General features: G+C 42.0%; 2 protein-coding genes across 3 annotated transcripts in view; one reads left to right on the forward strand and one right to left on the reverse strand.

The window, feature by feature from the left end:
* Positions 1–858: 858 nt before the first annotated feature.
* Positions 859–6,329, reverse strand: LOC115607525 (carboxymethylenebutenolidase homolog). The gene is made up of 5 exons (XM_030484933.1): positions 6,122–6,329; positions 5,364–5,471; positions 3,391–3,533; positions 2,883–2,974; positions 859–1,254 (listed from the first exon to the last, which is right to left on the reverse strand). Exons 1-5 carry the CDS (start codon positions 6,325–6,327, stop codon positions 1,075–1,077), a joined length of 729 nt encoding a protein of 242 aa, XP_030340793.1. The 5' UTR covers positions 6,328–6,329; the 3' UTR covers positions 859–1,074.
* An 8,795-nt stretch (positions 6,330–15,124) lies between these two features.
* The window catches only part of MARCHF6 (membrane associated ring-CH-type finger 6), a 59,001-nt gene continuing 51,362 nt past the window's right edge, over positions 15,125–22,763 (forward strand). The window contains exons 1-2 of one of the 2 annotated variants that reach the window (XM_030485033.1): positions 15,125–15,128; positions 21,629–21,634. The gene's annotated coding sequence lies outside the window, so the exon portion shown is untranslated. Of the gene's footprint in view, positions 15,129–21,518; positions 21,524–21,628; positions 21,635–22,763 lie in introns of those variants that run through there. The other variant, XM_030485024.1, reaches the window with a different exon arrangement.

The raw sequence follows: 22,763 nt of genomic DNA on the forward strand, positions 1-22,763 counted from the left end.
AACAGGGTGAGAAAATGACAGATGCTGTAGAAAAGAAAAAGGGACGTGGGTCCGTTATAGGATCTCTGACTAAACACAAGTTGCCAACTCATTACCAAGACAATGAAATTAATAATAATAACAACACCACCACCACCACTAAAAAACGCACACACAAACCCCCTCCAAACAAAACAAAACAAAATAAGTCAGCAGGTCAACAAAACTGGAGCCAGTGCAGTAAAGAGAGCAAACAGGGGTGTTTATTGTTGTTAATATGTTGTGTAATTGGGAGGACGGAAGGGTGATAAAAGGAAAGAACTTGAGAGAGGAACAAGGAATATATTGTAAAGCAAACTATGAGGACTGACTGGGGTAGCCATTTGTCAGCCCTGTGCTCGATTACCCGAGTTTGGACCAGAACAATAAACCCACTGTTTCCACAGCGTTCATGCCTGGGTTTCTTCCACAGTCAGGAGGGACTGGTTATTTTTTCCCTTGATGTTGATGAAGGAATACTGGAAGTGCCCCACTTAATATTGCGAAGGGAATACCTAGAGGGTGCCAGCTAACAAGAGCATTCCTTCCTAGCTCCTTAACATAGCCAAGGGTTTGTTTCACACATGGGAAATTCTTCCCAGTACAGCAGTATTCCTGAAACAAATGCTTTGTAGTTAATAAAAATATGTCTGTGTGCAAGACCAAGGTATTTCCATGTTGGCACCTATGACCACCAACCACCATACCAAAATAAACCCTGAAACTACTTGGGTAAAGTCACAATGAAGTCAGGCTCACTAGCAAAGACAAATGGATAAACAAGTATCATTACAATTGATGTCATAATGCAGAATAATGAGGGAAATGCAAAGCAAGGTATGTTCAAGCAACTTTTTAATTCCTAATCGTCCTTTAGTCCAACTTTGATTTCACAGTCTTCTATAAAACTTGTAAAAAAATAATTAAGAATTATAAATTAAAATGTTCCTATTTTTGTTTATGACAATTTTCAATCCCAAATAGTTTTCCCTTGACTCTTTTCTTCTCTCAAATTAAGTCACTGATCTTGAAGCCTAGTCTTACTTTATGCTTTTGTCAAACAAACATTTTGATCCAGTCAATCATATCCTTTCTAGCTTCTTCAATATAAGGTTTATCAGCAGGTTTCATATCTTCTGGCTTCAATTGTGCAAAACCATGAACTTGTCCAGGATAAACTTTAATTTTATATGCAACTTTACAGTACTGTTTCAACTTCTCCTCCAATAAGGTGATCTGTAAAAGAAAGCATTTTTCCATTATGTTGTGGGGTTTTTTAAGTTTGCCAGACTTGCCATTTCTCACATCTCTACATCTTTGTCTTCACTGTCACACTTGAGGCAAGTTCTGTTGCTCAACAGATGAGAAAACCCCTCTTTGGAACATAAGGCTGAAACATTTTTTAAAAGCAAGGGTAAGTCTAAGAATCTCAACAAATATGGCTAGGTGAATCTAATTGCTGGGTGCATTTCTATTCAGAGACTTGGGCTTGTAACCTGATTTTAAGCTCTGATCTTGATAGAACATATTCCCTAAACCTCAGTGACTCTCAGTGCATGATCTTTTGATGATAAGTACATGCATGCTTACAGAGTACTAATCATATGATTATGTACCTACATACATGTGTGGACACATTTTTGTACTTGTTTCTATTAAAAAGTCAGAAAATAGGAGAATGAACACCTATTTTGTCCCTGCAAGCTTAAGTCTGCTCATTGTGCAGATTAGAGACAGTACTGTAGTTTATTTCATGTTCACTTTGGTTTTCACCACAGAGCCCTTTATTGTTCAGCGCTGAAAACGATGTATTTGAGGACTCCTTTTTTTACACAGGAATTTTTCTTACACAATCCACACAGACAGCTCAGAGAGAAAACCAGGAGAAAAAGGTATGTTTTCAATGTGTAACACATGATGGAAAAAAATGCATTCATGACAGTTGTGCCCCTGGGAAAAAGACACTTTCACCATAAAAAGTGGTCAGGGAGTGAAGGTTTTCCTGTGCAGAGGAGACACATATTTGAGGTACAGATCAACATGGTTTAGTGCGAGGTGTCCCTGCCCATGGCAGGGGGGTTGGAACTAGATAATCTTAAGGTCCTTTCCAACCCTTACTATTCTATGATTCTATGCTGAATAACACAGAAATAAATATTGATTGGCTTCTGCATTCCCAGAGTACATTGCCCATTCCCCAGTTAGACCCTACTCCTACACAACAAACTATGCTAGAGGTGGTGTTATCCTTGTCACTGATGAAAAAGAATTTATGCACAGAAGAGGGCACCAGCTTCCCACCCATATATTTATCCAACCTCTCAGATACGCTTATGATAGAGTTTAAATCAGAATATAGATGGCAGCCAAAGATCAAAACAGAGTCCACAAGTTGTCATCATCATAGTCAAAATTCATGCCCACTCTTCTGGCATAGTTCATTTTGTCTTCTTGTACCAAAAGCAATTAGTCATTGGTCCATATCATCAGAAAGTTCAGTTACTAAGCTGAAATTACTTTTTTTCCAGTTCCAGACTCAGTGGTTTAACTACCTGTTCTCTCTTCCATACCAGTAGTATCCAAGTTTTTGAGGTGTTTGGCTCATATCAGTTGGCTCTCCCTGCCCAGTTTCACACTCTGCTTGTCCAGCCACTCAGAGACCAATGACTGGTCTTTACTGCATTTCTCACCTCAAAAAAGAAGCTTTGAATAACCTAAGCAAGACATGGGGAATGTTCAAATATAAGCAAAACAATCCAGTCTGTCCATTTTGTATATAAAAATGGTTTCTAATAAGCTAGGATTTCTGTGTGGGATAAAAGAACTATGGAAAAAGAAAAAGCATTTCCAGTACAACAGCTTACCTGATCATAAGAAATAGTGTGGTCTTTCTCACCAAAAATGAAAAATGTGGGATTTAGTAAATCGTATCTTTCTTCAGAGTCCCTAATTATTCCTAGAATGTTTTTGAGAAACAACCTGTTAGTGAGGTTAATGTTATTGCAAGATAAATGGCTAATTAAAACACAACATTTCTATTTAGGTTTACTCATTATACACATTTTTTAGGTGAGGACAGTTTCTATTTGGATAGAGAAAAAAGCATTTGGAAAATATATTTCCCCACTCTCCAAGCACTAAAAAAAAAAAAAAAAAAAGATTAGAAAATTACCATGCAAAAGGAAGCAATTTTTTCTAGTTTATGGAATGATTAAATTTTTATACCAATATAGCATATTGCTGAAATAACCATAATTAAAATCTGCAACTCATCTTTGAGTTGAGTATTCATAGATTTTGTTACAAAGCAATAACTAGAGTTACACACTATGATAGTTGTGAGCCCATTTAAGTTTTCATGTTCTACACTACCATAGAGGGACACCCCAGCGGTTAATTGAGGATTTTTCAGCATCAAGTGATGTACTGCCATTCCACCCCAGGAAAACCCAACGATACCAATCTTCTTTGCATCGCATTGTTCCTTTAGATACTTCAAGACAACATCAGCTTCCCTAAGACATATAAACAAAAGCAAACTAAGGAATCTATTGCAGAATCAATACTTGACAATTTAAGAAGTAAATTAAAAGAGATACATGAATTTTTCTGTGTCTGCACCCTCAATCATTTGAAACAGGGGAAATCTACCCAAAACACATTTCAGCCCAGAGCAGTGACTTCTGTTCTTAAATGGGAGTCAACATCTCTGGTCCTAGTTTAGGGAAGTACAGGTTTAGGTACTTAAATACTTACCTGAATTGTGGCCTGCTCCTTTGTTTCAAAATAAGCAAATATTTAATTGAATCACTTTGTCTAGGACAGGACAACTAAAGACAAGACATATCTGCAAGTAGAACAACATCTTGCATTATGGATTGTAGGAGTAGATAAGCTGCTATCTCTACAGAGTCCACCTATGTAGATGAAGATTTACCTTGAGTATGTCATTCCTGTTGCATGAGTTAATGTTAAGATATCCTACCAAGTCCACATGCAACGCTATACTAAAGTAGCAATTACTCGAAATTAAATTGCCAGTATAACTATGTTCGAAAAAATGCAAGCATTGCATGAGGTATAATGCAAAAAAAATTATGAAAATCGGTTTTAAAGTAGGCCAGAGCAGGTAATACTTTTTTTTTTTAATTGCTAACATTTTAGTTCTCAATAGTTTTATCTTTTCCATTATCTATAGAGTTTTAAATGAATTTTAAATGCAGACTGTATGTACTAATAACTGTATTTTCAAATATTAGTTATATTAGTATGGTCATCACAAGTTTGGTTAGGCTGACAAAAAACCAGTATGAGAGTGAGATGAGGAGGAGGTCGTGTCCTAGACTCTCTCAGATCCAGCTTGTTTGGAAGGGTAACTCAGTCAGTCATAGGTATGTTGGATTCCTTGTGCTCTGAAAGAGCAATGGAACTTTCCTTGAGGGCAGCTTAGAAATGAACCCTCAAAAGACAGCACAGGCATGTCCTCAAGGTCTTACTTGTTGAAGACAGTGCCCACAATCTGCTCACGCTTTGGAGTTGGATTTTTTATGGGTGTTAGTCATTTGGTCACAGCTTTTGCAACTACGTGGTCAAAAGCATTGCTGAGAGATGTTGAAGTTAGGCTGTGACTGCTGAGACCACTTGAAAGGGCCAGAATAATACTTGTAGCTAACAAGATGATAGCTGAGTAATAGAGCAACACTGCCTCACTATCATCTTCTGAAGTTTTACACTGGACTGATAGATGCCGAGGAAACAGTAATGCCTCCCATAACTCAGGGAAGCCCTGTTACAGGCACTGCTAGGCTCTACGGAGAGTGGACCCTCTATTTCACATTGAGAAAAATGCTATAGTTCATCAGGGTATATCTTAGGTTTTGGGCAGTCTTGTAAATTTTGATGTAGTGCTGCTCAGGAGAGTATCATCTGCACCTATTGTTATCTACAAGGCAGAAAGAAAGATGGGCAAGTGACAACTGGCAGTTGTGGAAGAGTTTTCCTCCTTGTCTTGAGGAACTGGAGGCAGAATCAGCACTTGTGGGTGAGAGTGCTGGGTGTTTCATAGCCTGTGAAACACTGGCTATGAGCCTGTATGGCCAGTATAATAGTTGGAAGAGGGCCCAGGAAAACAAGATGGGAACAATAAGCAGAGTGATGGACAGAGCAGATGATTCTTTCCAAATCCCAGCCAAGGCAATGCCCAGAACCACAGAAGAACGGCCCAGAATAAGCAATTATTGTGCATGCAGCTGGCTTGCCCTGCTGCGAGATGCCACATTTTTTCATACAAATTCCCCTTGTTTGCTGGATGCTCTTTAAAGTTGAAGTACAAATATATATCTTACTTGTCTGCTTTCGTAGGATCATGATGTTTCATCCAGTCAGCAAAGTCAGCCCAGTGATCAGTAGTTTTCCAGGGGTCTGTCCCCTTGAAGAAGTCTGGGCAGATAGTTCTGTATGAGACATGGAATCAAGACAACTTTCACATACAGGCTGGAAGAATCTGTGGATGTCTAAATGTCTCCTAATGTCTTTTACTCCAGAGTATGCATCTACATGGTTACTTTCTGAATCATATTCTATTCATCCTGTTCTGGCACCCAGCAGAGCTATAAGTGTATGTCTTTCTATGTGAAAAACAAACGAACGAACAAAACCTACCACCTCTCACCCTTAGACATGTTTAAGACAAAAGTAAAGGGGTTAAGCAACCCTCCTGATTCTAGATAAACATATATATATCTCTGCTAGTAAAAACTAAAGCAACTATTTAAAAGGTTTGGTTCTGAAGAGCTTATACAAATTAAAGATAGATATCAGCATTTATCTTTTAATCAGCCATGCTGCCATGCAAGCACAAACACTGACACTTTGTGACTCTCCTTGTGGCTTTGTGCTCAGGTAGCCATTTTTGATGGGTCAGTTTCAGTAGCTTCGGAAACCTCATGGAAATATTTTATCCCTTTGTGTTTTTATTCACTCAGATTGAAATGGGATGGTTGCCACATGCATGCATATGGGAAACATCAAACGCCATGCTTAGCTTTTGTCCTGATGATCTCTCCATGCATTGAAGAGGAAGATAGGAAAAACAGTTACTTACATGTATCCATGACCTGCAATCAAATCAACTATGTATCTAATGTCTGGGAACATCCATCCAAATATGTCGTGAATCACAATCACAGCTTTGTCTGTGAAAAAAGATGGTCTACAGACATATGCCTTGATGTGCTCAATTTGTACTTCGTGTCCAAGGCACCCATACCGAGATCTGTCTCCAGTATGATATAGAAAAGGATCAGCCATTTGAAAACCTAAAAAAGAACAAAAAAACAGAGAGCAGTAACGTAAAAATAATTTAACACAAATTATTAAGGGAAAATAAAAGCAAACATGATCTGCAGAAAGTAGTTCAGTAACTTCTGTAAATAACATCGACAACCTTGTCTGAAAGGAGAAAAGTAGAAAAATAGCAAAAGCAGTGTTCCAGTGCAAAGTGGCTCCTAGTCCACGATGTGTTATTAAGCCGAGAATGAAAAGAAATAGCAAAAGCAAGGTTATAAAATTGCAAGCAACCTGTACATGTAGGTCCCAACTCATGTCACATTTGTTTTGCTCCCACTTGCTTGCCACTCTGTCAGCACTGCTGTGAGGCACGTCAGTGTCACTCTCTCATCATGCATGAGGCCATCATGCATGTCTTCGTGGGGAATCCCATGCTGGTTTCTCTGAATTATGTGATGGGTAAGGACCACGGCACTCAACTGCTACTGAAAAGTACAGTGTTCAATGCTTCTCTCAGTGCTGGTGCCTGTTAGCTAATCTGCTTTCGGTAGCAGCATCACGGCTGTTCTGGGAGCCAATATATGGGGTACAGTTGGTGAAGGACTGCAGTACAGATTTGTAAGTTAAATTCCAATGCCTTGGGCCCATATGTCTTTGAAAGGGATTGCAAGAAAACAAGTAGATATGCAAATCTCATTCAAAATACGTCAGACTATTTGGTTTTGTCCCTTCTCCAAAAATAGCAATTACAGACAATGAGTCAGTAGCTGTGCTGGAGAGATTAAAGCCAAAAATTTTTCTGACTCTCTGTGTCAGGAGCATGGAATGGACTCTGTACAAAAAGTAGAATGTGATCCTGTAATTAAGAGTAGTGTTATAATGCATCTATACAAGTCTGCAGGGGCAGTGTTAGTAGTAGCGTTTCCTAGCCATGTTCTGACTTTGAAACTGTCCTTGGGTATGTAGTGCACGCACTTGCATATACATGATGACTGTCTCCGCTTCATCATTTCTACATCAGCCTATTACTTGTGTTTGTGTTGTAACATGCATGATCTGGAAGTGTGTCAAATTCTGGTAAAAACTTGTACCTTCCTCAGCTCTCCATTGACCACAGCAGCAGAGAGCGAGGTTTCACTGAGTAGTTGGAAATTTTCCCTAGGCAGTACAGACACGCTTGGTGTCAGACACATGGTGCAGGCAGGCTGAAGAAGAACAGAGTCGATGCTCCAGAGATTCACCACTTACTTATGCCTTACACAACACTTCCAGCTTGCATGATTAACAGACTCAACAGCATGCAAAACTTATATGCATTTAGAGTGCCTTCTACACAAGATAATCAGCTTTCTTCCCAATGTACAGTTCAGAGACACTGTTCTTCCTCCTCCTCTCCCAACCCTGGGGCTGCTGTCACCAGATCTGGCAGGGCCAGTACTGAGTTTAAGCAAATATGCTTGATTACAACCATAACCCTTGGCTGATAGAGTGTGGTGTAGAAATGCAGGAACTGGGCCAATGTGGCTTTACTGCTAGAATCAAGGTGCTTCAGAAATAACCATGGAGTGGGTGACCTCACATCATTGCTAATCCCCTGTGCTGATAACTGAGAGCTGATTACATTTGTTAATTTTTCTTCCACCTTTCTCAACATCTGAATGTCAGGGTTGGTGCTAAGAATCGTGAAATAGCCTGATTGCAGGACTAAAACCTCTGTTGTTCTGGCATTATATGACAGTGGAAGTTGTAACATGCATGAGAGAGTATTTCCTAGTTTAAGCACCACGTAATAAGCCTGAAAATGCTTGAGAGAGATCTGTCCATGCAAAAGTGCTTCCTACTTCTTTTTCTAAAACTAAGATGAATGAGCTTTCTTCAAGTGCAAGAGGCTGCCTGGAGAATTCACAGGCACTCCCAAAGATAGCTAACACTGGCTTCTGAGATGGCAGCCACAGCCTCACTCTGCTAAGGTCATTTGTTCAGAAGGGCACAACCGATGGTGTCCCCTTCAAGGAAGTAGTGCTGAGGAGGAATTAAGCTTTGCAATGGTTGTGAAACAGCCTGCTCCCTATCTGTTGGTTCCTTCCCACAAATCGTTTCTCTGGCCTATCTTCACTGAGGCCCAGCCAGATGGCTCTCCTCCAGGCACCAGGCTGCGGAGAACGTTAGTAAATAGTCAGCCACACCTGAACTGCTTAGTAGTCTTTGATGGGATCCTGTTCAGTCAGAAGCTTTCTTTGTTGCCACCCGCTTTGTCCCACGCAACATGGTGTGGCAAACAACAAGCCAGGATATTTCCTGCCTGTCCTGCCTCACCTCATTCCCTCTTCCCACCAATTTCAGCCATTACACTTTTCCTTTTCCTGCTTTCTCCATGGCGTGGCTCCAAGCAGGCAGCATCCTGCTCCTCATCTCTGAGATCCAGCATCACTGAGGAGATGCAGGGCCTGGCGGGAAGTGAGGAACAGGAGAAAAACTGACTGCTGCTAACAAGGAAAAAAGACTGATATCTATGAGTCTGCTGTCATCCTCCTGCTTATTCAGAGAAGGCCTTCTTATAGCTTCTCCTTCACACCAGTGGTCCTGCTCTTCCTTGGGTGTCTTGAAACCATTCAGCTTTTGTGCAAGTGACATAAAAACTGAGGAGAGTTATTTACTATTATCACAAGGCAAAGGTGGGCTTCCTTGGGTGGTAGGACAGACCCGAACTACTACATTTTTAAGGAACATGGTTAGATCTTGCAACGTCTTAAGTTTTCAATAGCAAAAACCAAATCCCTACCAGGAAGGTGAGGCTAAAAGTCTTTAAAAAAACAATCAGGTAAAACAGGGACAAACAGTCCTAAGGATAATCCCTGCTTCTCAGAGAGTTTGAGCACGTGATCTCAACACACTGTGCTGTTTGGCAGGATGTTGGACTAGTGATGCCAAGATGTGACATCTCTGCCCTTTTCCTGGATCCACTGATAACATGCAGTAATTTATTTCAGTGATAAGTGCTCCAATGGACCAAACAAGAAAAAGAATGGAAATTCATTACCATAAAGGCAAAAGAAATTATTATGGCCCTTTAATGTGATCTTGCTACTGATGAATATAAAATGGTTACCAGTGTCCTCACTATTACTGTGCTACAGCTTGCATCAAGGGCTCAAAACAAAGTCCAGTCTTTCCTAAAGTTGACACACTTCATCTTCACCTTATCCATTCCCTAACACTTGTCTTTGTGCATTACTGAAAAGAAAACCTCTCTTTGAAGGAGTTGATTTTGCTGAATGTTCTGTGCCTTTTAAAAGAGCTATATCTAATTGCCTAGCAGTTTCAGATTTCTCCCTTTTAGCACAGTTAAAAGTAGTTAGCCTTTCTCTGCTGCCAACTCAGTCTTTGTGGACCAGTTCGCCATCACATACCTGGAGTACAGGATCCTGCTTTAGCCCAGCTCGCTTCTTCTGCTCAGTGAGATACCAGCTAGATTTCTCTAAGCACAAAAAGAAGAAAACCAGTTCTGCTGACAGTTTTGCTCCTGCTGCTGCCCATCCAGCTTCCAGGTGCTCCTCAACTCTTCTTCAGACCTTGGGATTGGGAGGTGAGGAGGAGAGGCTTAGCACAGGAGTCATCCCGACCGGAAAGGGTGGGGACAGATCATGCAGAGAGGCAGGGTGCAACTCTGCATCAGTTGCTTTTTACTCTACCTTTTATTTATTTATTATTCAAGGAGTTCAGAAAGCAGGATGCACACAAGCACTATAATGCATTTTTTTTTCTTTTTTTTTCTTTTTTTTCATCTCTCTAAGTGTCTGTGATTCCTAATGAAACAGTATAGAGAGACTGAAACAAGACTGCTGAGTCTTATTGCCAGCACATTTCAGCTTTCTGGGAAAATTTCCCTTCCAAACCCGTAGACTACAAAGCAAACAATTTGTGTGTGATGCAGCTATTTAAGATACTGCAGAATCTTTACTCAATATTTATATAGCTAAGACATTTAGCATCAGTGGTGCATTTGCTGATGCACTGTTAAATTCGGAGATGCATTTTCTTGTGGTATATTCATGAACTCTTATTGTCCATCATAAATGTTTTTAATGGACTTTGTGCTGAATTAAAATGAATCTGTCCTGGCAAACTTGCAGCATGAAAAAGTGATGGAAGTCTCCCTTGCCCAGAGATTAAACATATTACAGCCACACCCATAAGTATTCCCAACAAGTCCAAAAGTGTTCCAGGTTATTTCTGATTAGACTTGTTTTCAACAAGTTAGAAAGATTTGAGTATGAGCTGGTTGCTACTGATGGTGGCTCATTGAAATTTTCCATTTCTATTTCCATAATAGCTTTGTATGCAAGGAACATTAGCTTAGCCCTCAGGCTGATGTCTACTATAGCTTTAATTTTCTCTGTGTGTGCACGTGGTTTGTGTGAGTGTGCATGTTGGGGGAGGAGGAATGAGACAAAAGAGCTCAAAGAAAATGACAATGCCATTTCAAATCAAAGATCAATAAAGAAATTTTGATCCAAACTGTATATGACAAACAAGTCCCACAGTCAGTCTGTAGATTCTCAGTAGTACTCTGTGAGGTAGCGACCACTGTGTAATCTGAAGACTATGTAAACAGGTGATGGTTGGATTCAGTTCACCAAATTTCAGACATATACAATGAGGATGTCTACATGTCAGCAAGGTGTCTACACTTCCACAGTTGTCAGCAAGATTTAGGGTATGATTCACACTCTACAGGTGTCTTCTTTAGAATGAAATGGATAGTCCCCTAGATGCCACTAACTGTGCTGATCTCTGAGTTTAATAGCAGCCTACCCACCCCATGCAGGTGTAGATTGCTGTGCTGAGTGCATCATCACTCAGGCAAGATGAGTCCCACCTCTGTGTGCTACACGCAACTTAAAATTAAGGTTTGTCATGACCACACAGAAAGGGTGTTCGTCCTGTCATACCTGTCAGTAGCTCTGCACATCTAGATTGTATAAGAAATCATTTAAAAGATTGCTTGTGTTGCAAGGGAGGGAGTGGGGACACTTCACTAAAAAGATCTGGTTTATACTTTGATATTAATGGCGTCTTGCTTGAGCTTGTTTAACCTCATCTGGTTGGGCATGCTGTATGCAGATCCACGAGACTGAAGTCCAGTCTTCCCAGAACTTGCAAAACAGATTGGGCCAGCAGGAGCAGACATCTGATCCCACATGCGTCTCATCACTGTAAATCCTGTCTTCCTGCCTAGCATCTCTAATTGGGGTGGTTAGGGTGAAAGGAGAGCAAAGGACTTGCTCTGCTGTAATGCAAGCCTTTGCCTGCACACTGATTATGTTTGATCTGCAAATCCTAAATCACTTCGATCTCACATATGTGAACAGACTGTCTCATTCCCCATAAGATATAATCACCTCTGTAATGGACTTAGGATTATGGAGTTCATTGCACCCATGCGTTTCCTACAGTCTCAAAAAAAATTATACCTTTATTTTTTAAGCCTGCTGTGAGTATCTCTATTTTTATAGCTTAAAAAGAAAAGGGGGGGGGGGGGGAAGAAGACAGGTGGACGTTGGAATGGGCACAACAGATTCACTTGATCAAATTTTTCCTTCACCTGAAACACACAGCTGTGTTTGGTTTGGTTTTCTTTCTTTCTTCCTGAAGGTTTCACCAATACTCCTCCAATTGCTCCTTCTGATTTTATAGAAATGGGTGTGGAATAAAACCCCAAATAAATTCTCTATTGGGTTTGCATGGCAAGGTTTTGGTAGTGAGAGGGCTACACGGGTGGCTTCTGTGAGATGCTGCCAGAAGCTTCCCCCATGTCAGACAAAACCAATGCCAGCTGGCTACAAGACGGATCCACCACTGGCCAAGGCCGAGCCCATCAGTGATGGTGGTGGCTCCTCTGGGAGTTAAGAAGGGGAAACAGTTACTGCACAGGGGCAACTGCAGCCAGAGAGAGAAGTGAGAACATGTGAGAGAAGCAGCTCTGCAGACACCAAGGTCAGTGCAGAAGGACGGAAGGAGGTGCTCCAGGCACTGGAGCAGAGATTCCCCTGCGGCCCATGGTGCAGACCATGGTGAGGCAGCTGTGCCCCTGCAGCCCAGGGAGGATCCCACACTGGAGCAGGGGAAGAGTGTGAGGAGTGCTCCCTGGGGAGGAATGAGCAGCAGAGACAACGTGTGATGAACTGACCACAACCTCCATTCCATGTTCCTCTGTGCCACTGGGAGGGAAGAGGTAGAGAAATCAGGAGTAAAGTTGAGCCTGGAAAGAAAGGAGGGGTGAGGGAAGGTGTTTTTAAGATTGGTTTTCTCATTATCCTGCTCTGATTTGATTGGTAATAAATTAAATTAATTTCCCCAAATCAAGTCTGTTTCACCCATAATGGTAATTACTAAATGATCTCTCCCTGACTTTATCCCGACCCACAAGCCTTTTGATATATTTTTTCTCCCCTGTCCAGCTGAGGAGAGCAGTGATAGAGTGGCTTTGGTAGGCACCTGGTGTCCAGCCAGGGTCAACCCATCACAATCCTTATGGCTGTTGACTGTAATTTTAGCTGTATGTTAACATGAAACCCAACAAGCCTGCTCTCTGGAGGCAAAATAGAAGGGTATTCTCTGCCAGACAGCTACTGATAGATAAAAACCCAGAAAGGCAAGTACACTGCTGGCATCTAGTGCAGAAGGGAAAGAGTCCAATGGAGAGACCAATGGACAGGCTTAAACATGTCCCATTCACCATCACCTGGTACAGTATTTGGAGTGCTGCTGGTAGCAACAGACTTGTCAGAAAGTTGAAATCATTACAAATGTTATATTTATGGTGTGAAAAACCTGTTCAAAGCACCTATGATGAGTGATGCTCTGCTTGCAGCCTAGAAGCTGTAGAGAAATCAAGAGGGATGGCAAGGCTTCTCTCCCCTCTTGCATGGGTCCTGCTGGCAATAGCAGCCTTGTTAAGGAGTTACCATCACTAAGGATACCTTGAGAGGAACTGGTGGAGAGGATCTCAAGAAGGGTTAGCGGAGAAGCACAGTGAGATGGAGCCAGAACAGCACAGCTCTGCAGGGCCAGCTGTAGTCCAGTGAGGGCTCTGTACCCAGCTCCTGCCCGGAGAACAAGAGGCATCCTTTGGGACTTGAGGAGCTACAGGAGAGCAGCAGAGCTAGTCCCTCTCACACATTCACTGAAAACAGGGCCTTATCAGTGGGCTTGTAATTTGGAGCTGGGATTGGGGTTCTTGCTTCTGAATGTTATTCTGATTCCTTTCCCTCCATCCAGTAAAAGGCTGCATACCTAAACTTATCTACCAAGTCATCACTTGGGAGGGAAGAAATATAGTTTAACAAGTCTGATTTCATTTTCCAGGTTTCTGGCTTTGGTTTCTAGTCAGTGTTTGAATAAAGACCCTTGGAAATTGGGCCAACTCTTGTTACTGCAAATCAAGGCTTGGCATGAGGTTAACATATACTTTCACTGCCATCAGTGAAAACTAGTCTCACAGTTTTGTTCTTTACCATTTACCTAGCGTGGTACTCTGGAGATTGCTGCTGCCTTTGCCTGGAGCATTAAAAAAAGTCTCCAGGAATTCTCTGATTTGGCTAGTAGAGAGCCATGTCCCCACTCTTTCCCATGCTTTCCCATGTGTCTAAGAAGAAAGGCTCCGAAGTCTTTTCTCTGTGGGAGTGACCTTATCTGCTTCATCTGGTGCCACACTGGCAGGCACTGCTGTTTTCCCTGAGCACCCGCCATTCCTCACAAGGCACCAGGACCCAGGCCAGGGCAGTTGCTGCTTCTTTGCTATTAATCTTTGCATCTCTTGCCATGCGTTTTTATTTGCTGCTAAAAAATAAAAGATTCAGTCTGTCATCATCTCTCCCCTTTGGCCATCTCCCCATTGCATCCACCCCCTTCCCTGGCTTTCTACTCTACTCCATTTTTGTGAGTTATCTGAAACCACTGGTGTCAACTTGTTTCTGGCTGTCCCTCTTAATGTCCCTCTGAGTGTCCTGTTTTTCTTTTGGGTAGGCTAGGGTCAGCTCTCAGAGGATACAACTCCTTTTCTCCCTAAAATCAAAAGTATGGTTCTGACCACAGGGACAGGAGGTCATCTGCAAAAAAATTATTTTCAATAGGCATGTTCCTAATTTGCTTGTTGGCATGTGCAACTGGTTGACCCAACAGCTTCTGGGTTTCTCATGCCTGGTTTGGATTAATTTTTACCTAAAATAAATTGTGACTGTTTAGTCTCAAATTTCCTGTTTTTGCTGAAAGAGCCTGTGGGATTTCAGGGGGTGTGTTTTGTGAACTTTATAGAAAAAGGGTGGAGTATAACTTCAATTATGCCAAAGCAATAAACAGGAACTATTTTATTGCAGGTGACATGCAAAGAGGCGTATTAAAATTACCTAATGCTGCCCAGGTGTTTCTAGGTTATTCAGTAGCTCACCACTTTAGTAAGAAACACTTTTAATGGAATTTCAGTACAAGGCACATGACTACAAACAATAATGAATATTAATAGTAATATATAAGGAAAATAGTACATTTTGGAGCAATGCCTCTGAAATAGCTATCCCAGATCAGAGGCAACATCCCCGTTGCACTGAACGGTATAAATAGAAACATCACCAAGACAACAGAATTAAAATTACATGGATAATTGCATGGTTTAAGGGCTGATTTCCTTATCTAACATCATGAACATCTATTATTTGCATTGTTTAAGAATGTGTCTTATTTTTTCTTAGCAAATACTTTGTTTTCTCTAAAACTACAAAAATTTGGAACCCAGAAATGACTATAAAGTAATTTTCCTTTCAGTTATCCACTACTCACACTATGAAGTTCAAAGATTAATTCATTCCTCATATTTAGTCATTGAAAGCTGAATTTTGTATGCAGAATTTTCCCCATAAAATGTTATTTGGAATGCACTGTCTCATGCAAAACTCATCTAATGTTCATCTTATATTTCCAGAACTTTCTGGGATTAATCAGCTAGGAGGGGGTCATTTTGTTTGTTTGTTACTGGGGCTGTGTTTGCACAGAGATATAGACACACTTTTGGTCTTCAGTACAAATAAGTTGCCTTGGACAAAAAGCTGCACCTTGTGCCAGTAGAATTTACCCCCCTTTTCAGAAGAGCTAACTTTCATGAGTAGAAATCTGGCTTTTCCTCTGTAAACTCCCAGTGTGCACTTGAACAGTTTGACCAAACCTCCTTCCCATGTTTGCTTGACTTTAAAAGTCCTGTTTTGCAAACGTGTCTGTGTGTTAGTAATATTGGACTGGATCCAGTCAGCTTTGGACTGCATCCCACAGAGTCATACAGACGCCCAAGTGCAACATCAAAGAAGCAAGTTTAAGGAAAGTATGTGTAAGAACGTCTAATTATATTACAAGGTAATTACTATACATAAATCAATTCAGAGCAACCAAAGTACTTTATTAAATACATTTGCAGAGAGTACCTGTTCCTACCTTTTTTCTAAAGCAAAAAGAAAGCAGAAGGAAATTACATTTGAGTGTAATCCTGCAAATGGTGAAGCCTGTGCTGGGAGTGAGTGTACCTAACTACCAGGCAGTTTAATAAAATCAGTTTCTAAGAGTCCCTGAGCATATGCTGGAGTAAACACATTACGGAGGATCTCAGAAGAGAGGAAGGGTCCAGGCAGGGAAGGGGCCAGCCCACTGTGTGTCTCCTGCCCAGCGCTGCCCAGGGCAGGCACAGGCAGGCACATGGGCAACGTGCAATACGCGTGGAAGGGAGCATTCGGGCCAGGGAGGCCAACCAGGCCGCACTTGCTGTCCACTTGATTCAGAGAGGAGGTCTGCCATGTGTGGCATCAAACACCATGATGTGGAAGAGGTTGTCCCCCCCTGCCACCCAGACATCTGTCCCTGCCTGCCTGGACAGTTAAAATTTTGGCAAGGGCTATCTGTGCCAAAGCAGCTGTGCCCACAAGGACTGAACTCTCAAGCTTGCTTTTCCACAGCTTGTTTGCGAATTAGTGAGTTTCAAACAGGAGATTTCAGCACAAGCTTAAGAAGAAAACTTTAAGAAGATTTGCTCTTCAGGGCTGATATTTGCACCTCCAGATCTGACAATTCACAGCATTCTGCTTCCTTCTGGTCTGAAACAAATGGACCTTAGTTGCCTGACAGATCCACAATGAGATCTCAGAGAGCTCACAAGTTATGGGCCATGAGGCAAAAAGCTTAGGACTACCTTATTCAGTCCTTCACAAGTTTCCTTTCTAGGGTGCTTTGATTTTCCCTTTTTTTCCCAGAAAGCTATGGAGATGATGGCCTGTCTGTACTTGACACAGCAGCTACCATAAGGCAGGCCCCTTCTAGAGCTTTGCCTTGAGCTGCAGCTCAGACCTCAGGCCAAGCTCATCTGCTCATTACAGCCTGTTCTCCTAGTTCAGGAGGAAAAAACAACCCAAACCAGAAACCCTTCCCCATCAAGCTGGAATCAAATCCCCAGTCACCTGCCTCTCTTCAAAGAGACCAACAGTCTGAACCACAACTTATTAGCTTCCCCAGATGTCCCAGCCTGCATGTAGGTTTGCTTAGGGAGCTGAGATCACCACTTGCTTCTACCAAGCCAGACCCCAGTATGTTTCCTTTCCTCCTTGTGCAAACCTTCTTGTAAGCTCAGATACAAACAATAAAGTTCTCCAGTGTGTGGACGATCATCCGGCTTGTTCTCTGGATGAAGAGGGGGAGGGAAAAAAGGAAAATTAGCCACCTTCTCCGCAGAAAGAATTCATAGTGTGTCTCTACCATCACAAACTCTTTCTAATGAAAGAGTCATAGATTGGTATTAATGGAGTAGCATTTGTCTGAGTGTCCATGCAAAAAATAAGAATTTCATACAAAGGAGATAGGAATAACACTGTGGAAGGAAGTCTTGGATAGGCTGGTCCTGAAAGAAGGACCAAGGACTTGCTATCCAAGACATATGCCCTCAGTGTAGCCTTGAAGTTTTAACATAAATATGCTGGGGCAGAGATCCACATTCAAGCCACTGCTCCACCATGCTCATTCGTGCAGAGGCTGCCATACCCACATGGCTACTTCTTACTCTCTGTCTATCTCTTCTGTGAGATCCTTTATACAGACAGTTATGCTTTCACGTAAGCAGGAACCGGAAGCCTGATTCCTCTTATTCCAGTCAGATATCAGTATACTATTAGCTATTCCAACACTTCCTCTCTGGTTTTAAGTGCTTGATCTCTTTCCCTGAAATTTCGTCAAAAGCAGCATGGAAACTACACTTTTAGACAGATAGATAGATATTTTATATATATTTACCCCCCCCCCCAAAAAAATCACAGCCAGCTCATTTCACTTCCTCAGAGTTAAACCCCATGGTTTAGCTGAGCACAACCATTTCCGTATACTATGCAACAATTGTGGTAAGTTCTTTCCTGTGAGAAAAGACATAAATGCCAATATTTTTAAACGTAAAGCTCTGAGAGCTAAACAAATTCTCATGGAAAACTACATGTCATGTGATTTGAAAGCCAACAGTAAGCACGGCATGACTCAGAAGAACAGCAATGAAACTGCACATTCCTCAGTCAACTTGTGAATTATGCAAACAGAAAGCCAGAAATTAAATAACAGGCTTCTGCCTTACTATTTGTAATTAAGGCCTTTCATTACCACAAAATGCTTTTATAATACAGGTTTTTTAAAAGGCCTGTTTTATGTTTCCTGCTTTGATGGGATAAAAAGGTTTTGTGGCATTCGGGAAACAGCTGGTTTCCCTAAATGCAAACTAGGTTCTGCACGTTTCGCCTGGGTATAGTTCAGAGTAATTTCTGATGTGTTTATGTTCATCTTTCAGGCAGCTGAACACGAACTGGCAGTCATGTTGCTTACTCCTGAAAATCTCCCAAAGGATCTGCAGGCTTCAAAGGCTGTTAGGAATTCTTCATATTCTTTGGATAGGTTATCTTTCTGAGGAGCACTTCTTTCTGTGATCTCCCAACAGCAGCTGAAAGCCAGCTCCTTGTCACACCTGTAACTTTCTTTTCTCTTGTGCTAAATGTCTCTCAATTTATCTTACATGCAAATTTTACAAACAAGAATATACTTTGTTTTTTCTGTTGTGTTTTTTGGTTTTTTGTTTGGTTTTGGGGTTTGGGTTTTGGTGGGTTTTGTTTTTGGTTTTTTTTTTTGTGAAAACAAGAAATAGACGGTTTTTTCCAGTTTGTTGTCTCTGGATTGAAAAGAAAATGAACATGACTGAGATGCTGAAGAAGCCAAGCTCAAGCCAAGCTCAGAAGAGCCAAACCAGTACAGGTCCCAGTTCTACAATGCATACCACTTTCCCAAGACCCCATTCACTTTATTCCCTAGGCTCCGGGAGCAGCTTTGATTTGTCTATGGAGCACAATACTAAATATATATGACAATTTTGTCAGTACAGGGATTTAGGATGGACATCCAGGTGAGTAAAAATTTGTATCTTTCAGCTTCCAGCTTTCATTAAAATGTCATATTAAATAACTGAAAATTAATAGGCAGAGAATCTTATTGAGAGTCTGTAACTATATATGATACTTGGCACATTAGTAAATACCTTTAAGAAATTGACAGAGATCAATACAGCAACTGGAATACAGGAGACAGGGAAAGTGTGATGGAAAAATAGATGGAAAAGTCACTGAACTGTAACTACATTTTACTAAATGTTTTTTTGCTCTGCATATTATGAATATGGGTTTTCAAAAACAGAAAGAGCGCTTTAATGTCTTCTCATGTGTCTTTCAGTGACAATCTAAATTCAACCCTTTTTTGGTCATGGTAGCTGATCTGGAATTGATCCTACATCCAAAATGTACAAGCCAATCCAAAGTATAGTGTAGGTCCAAGAACATTTCAGTTATAATCATGAAAGATATCTTAACATAAATGTATCAACATATTTAACATAAGCATACATTTTCAAAACAGAGTTTTCAACTGCAGTTGATAAAATCTAAAGCAGAAAACCAAGCACAAAATACAGATTCCAATTCACTTACATTCACAGATCCCCACTGCCCAGACAAACTAGATAGCATAGGGTCCCCTCTCTTGACCTACTTAGACTGCACGATAAAGGCTGCTGGTGAGAACACATCAGTTCACACATGCATGCTGCTCAGTAGGACTGTGCTGACATGCTGCCAGATTAGATCCAATCCCTTATGGCCAGGTTCACACAACACGTAAGACCATTCATTGCATAAGTGCTGGAGCACTCCCACAACCTATCCCTGCCCCCTGTTCCCCTCCTGGTGGAGAGCCAAAGCCTTTCTCCTTCCTCTTGACTTTGGACTGCTTGACGCTGCCAACAGGACATTTTAGCAGGTAGCATTTTCCACAGAATTTCCTTTGACTTGAACCAAACATTCGCTGAATGTCTTTGGGGTGGCAGTGACCCCTACCTGAGCCCTCATCAATAAGGCAAGCTTAGAAACTTCTGGCATGTCCTTCCCATATCACCCAAACAGAGGGACAAGGGGCAGGAGCTAGGATTTTCTGCAGCTGACTGGAGGCAGAGGCCATGAGGCACTGGCACATCACCCAGCTCCTCCTGGGGGAAGTGCTAAGTCCCCAGATCTTTGTCCACAACCACCTACAGCCGCGGCTGAGCACAGGCAATGACTGCCCCAGCTCAAGGGGTTCTGGCAGCCGTGGGATGTGATCTGGGGGTTGTTCTAGGGAAGATAGAGCAAGGGACGGTGTCCTAAGGGAGGACAGCAGATCCGCAGCTTCTGGAGACTTACTTGTTCGGCTGCCTCCAGTGCTGGCAAGGTGCAGGGCAGCTGTGCAGGATGCTGCTTCACATGTTGAAGGCTTCAGACACCTAGAAATGCCCTGGGGCTTGTCAGATAATAGGCTTACTCAGGCGGCAGCATTCGAGGCAGTCTGTTTCCCAACATCGGCAGCTGCTTATTTCATGGCCCATCAAACTGTCAGATGGCCACAGCCGGGTGCATACCACCATGGTTCCTGCCTGGCCGGTCGAGTACAGGCCCCAGAGGTGCTCCATCTCCTCCACCACCCTCTTCTCAGCCTCTGCCCACCTCCTGGGGCTGGAGCGGAGGTGCCCTCTTGTGGCGCCCACGGGGCTGTGTCCCCTCTTGGATCAGCCCACACCCCTGTCTGCTCTCCAGGTCTCTGTTGCCTGGAAGCACTTTCACTGCAACTTCCATACTCCTCCTATGTAGTGAAATTAGGCTGGCTGACCTGTAGTTCCCTGGGTTCTCCTTCTTTGCCTTGAAGATGGCTGTGGCACTTGCCTTCTTCCCGTTCTCGAGGACCTCCCGCTATTACCAGTTTTTGACTTCTAGCCTCTCTCCTAGCCCCTCTCCTCTCAGTCACCCACACACACATCCCTCCCGACTCTCCACACTCATCTTGGACATGCTGTTCGCCATAATCCTTTCCACCACACTTTGCATCTGTACAGCTCCTGGTTGTTCTTCCTGCACTCCTGCATGGTAAGACCCCAGTACAGAGGAGAAACTGTTTGCCCAGCTTCAGCTTACCCCCATCAGGAGTGAGATTGAAGGAGGAAAAGAGAGTTGTCCATGAGCTTTTCCTTTCCTTGAAGCTACTGTGAAGTTCAGGCCTCTGAAGAACTCCCTGCCCTTCCACAGAAGCAGGATCAGGAACTGGCTCCCCTCAAGAAGCGATAGATAATTTGAAGACCCCTGCTTTCCTTCCTGGTGGAAGATCAGTAAGAGGAGAAAGGAGGAAGGGAAACAAACTTGAGGATCCAGGGAAAAACGTGCAGGTCTCTGACAGCAATTTGTGTTCTCAGGGCTCAGCTGATAATGAGTCAGAAAATACAAGCTCTCAGAAGAGTCTTCCTTGTAAAGCAAGGATAAAATAGACACTTCGGAAGTAGGGACTTTACCAGATATTCTCCTTTGAAAATGACAGATTCCAAACAGGCTTGTTCTCAGGAGCTGAACAGGGTCACTGAGCTGCTCAGATGTTCTTCAGACCTTCTGAGGACAAGGCCATGAGAAGGAATTACCATGTACTTCCATTTCTGTGTGTATCATTATCTTTGTGAGATGTCTTTTTCTTTACCACTTTTAACCAGGCTGAGGCCCTGGCAGAGGCCCATGTGCCATCACAACTGCATTAAAAAAATTAGTGTAACAGAATGTTTAATTGATCCACACAGAAGAGTCAAGAAAATGTAGATTTTTAGTACTAAATGTGTTCAGTTTTTCATGTCAGTTACCCAAGTGAGAATCTACTTCACTGAGCCAAGCGTTTTGCTTTTCTCTATAGACATCAAAAGCACTAAGTGGTTTCTTCACTGTATTTGCAGACCCTGCACTGAAGGCAGTACACACAGCAAATACATTATTGCTACAGGGAAACAAGCAAAAGCTGGGGTTTCTCCCCAAATTCTCAGTGTCCAAGCTACAATGAAGTGAAAGTTACTACAGAAATCAGACAACAGAGGTCATTGACCCCAATTAACCTGTAGTAACTCTGACCTTTAGACCATAGCTCACTTTTCTCTGGCTATGTTTTTTCTTGTTGCTGCAAATGTTTGACAAAAAGTAATGATAAGCCATTAGAAATCACAGTCCTTCTGCATTTCTTTCCTTGTCAGTGCAGCAGAAGCAGAGGCAGTAACATAGGTGGTGTTACAAAACCTATCTGTAGCAACTACGTGGATCGTTCTCCACAAAAGACACGTTCTCTTTCTGGCAATGCTCACGGTTTTAAATTAAGTAGAACTGAACCTTGCCCCAAGGAGTTCAATTTAATTTGGTTGGCAGTCATAACCTCCAATAACACGTGGAAGGTCAACAAAAAGGTTTCTGGCAAAACAAGATTGCTCCTGATAATACTGAGAGTAATCCCTAACTGCTGTCACCTGTAAGGATATTTTCACAGATTTCTAAAGACATGAGAAAAAGCATGTCCTCAGAAGGACTTATAAGCAGTCCTTTGATGACAGTAACATTGTGTTGGTGTTTCACACCACACCCTCTATTACCAAGAAGAACAAGAAATATATATATATACACCTCTATATATAGAATCATTCAAATGTAATGACACAAATATCTAACTATCAGAAAGGTTCACTTGAAGTTTATGGAAGCGTTTCAGGTAAAGAACTGTATGCCTCAAATGATACTACAGTTATTAGGAATGGGATAATCTGCAAGACAAATACAGCTCTTTTTTATTGTTTTACACTCAGTTCTTCACTGTGCGCACAGCACTATGGCACAGCAGCCACAGCATTCTGAATCTCCAGTAGATTAACAACAGCAGTGAGCTGCACTCTCAGCAAATCCCAACCAAGTTGATGGGGCCTATGTTTTAAACAGAAAATCCACTGTAATTAACACATGTGAAAAAATACCTGCTGCATTTAAACAATATAATTTGGTGGTGCAAAACCTGCAGACCTT

Source organism: Strigops habroptila, chromosome 1 (assembly GCF_004027225.2).
Source record: "Strigops habroptila isolate Jane chromosome 1, bStrHab1.2.pri, whole genome shotgun sequence".
NCBI classification, from domain to species: Eukaryota; Metazoa; Chordata; class Aves; order Psittaciformes; family Psittacidae; genus Strigops; species Strigops habroptila.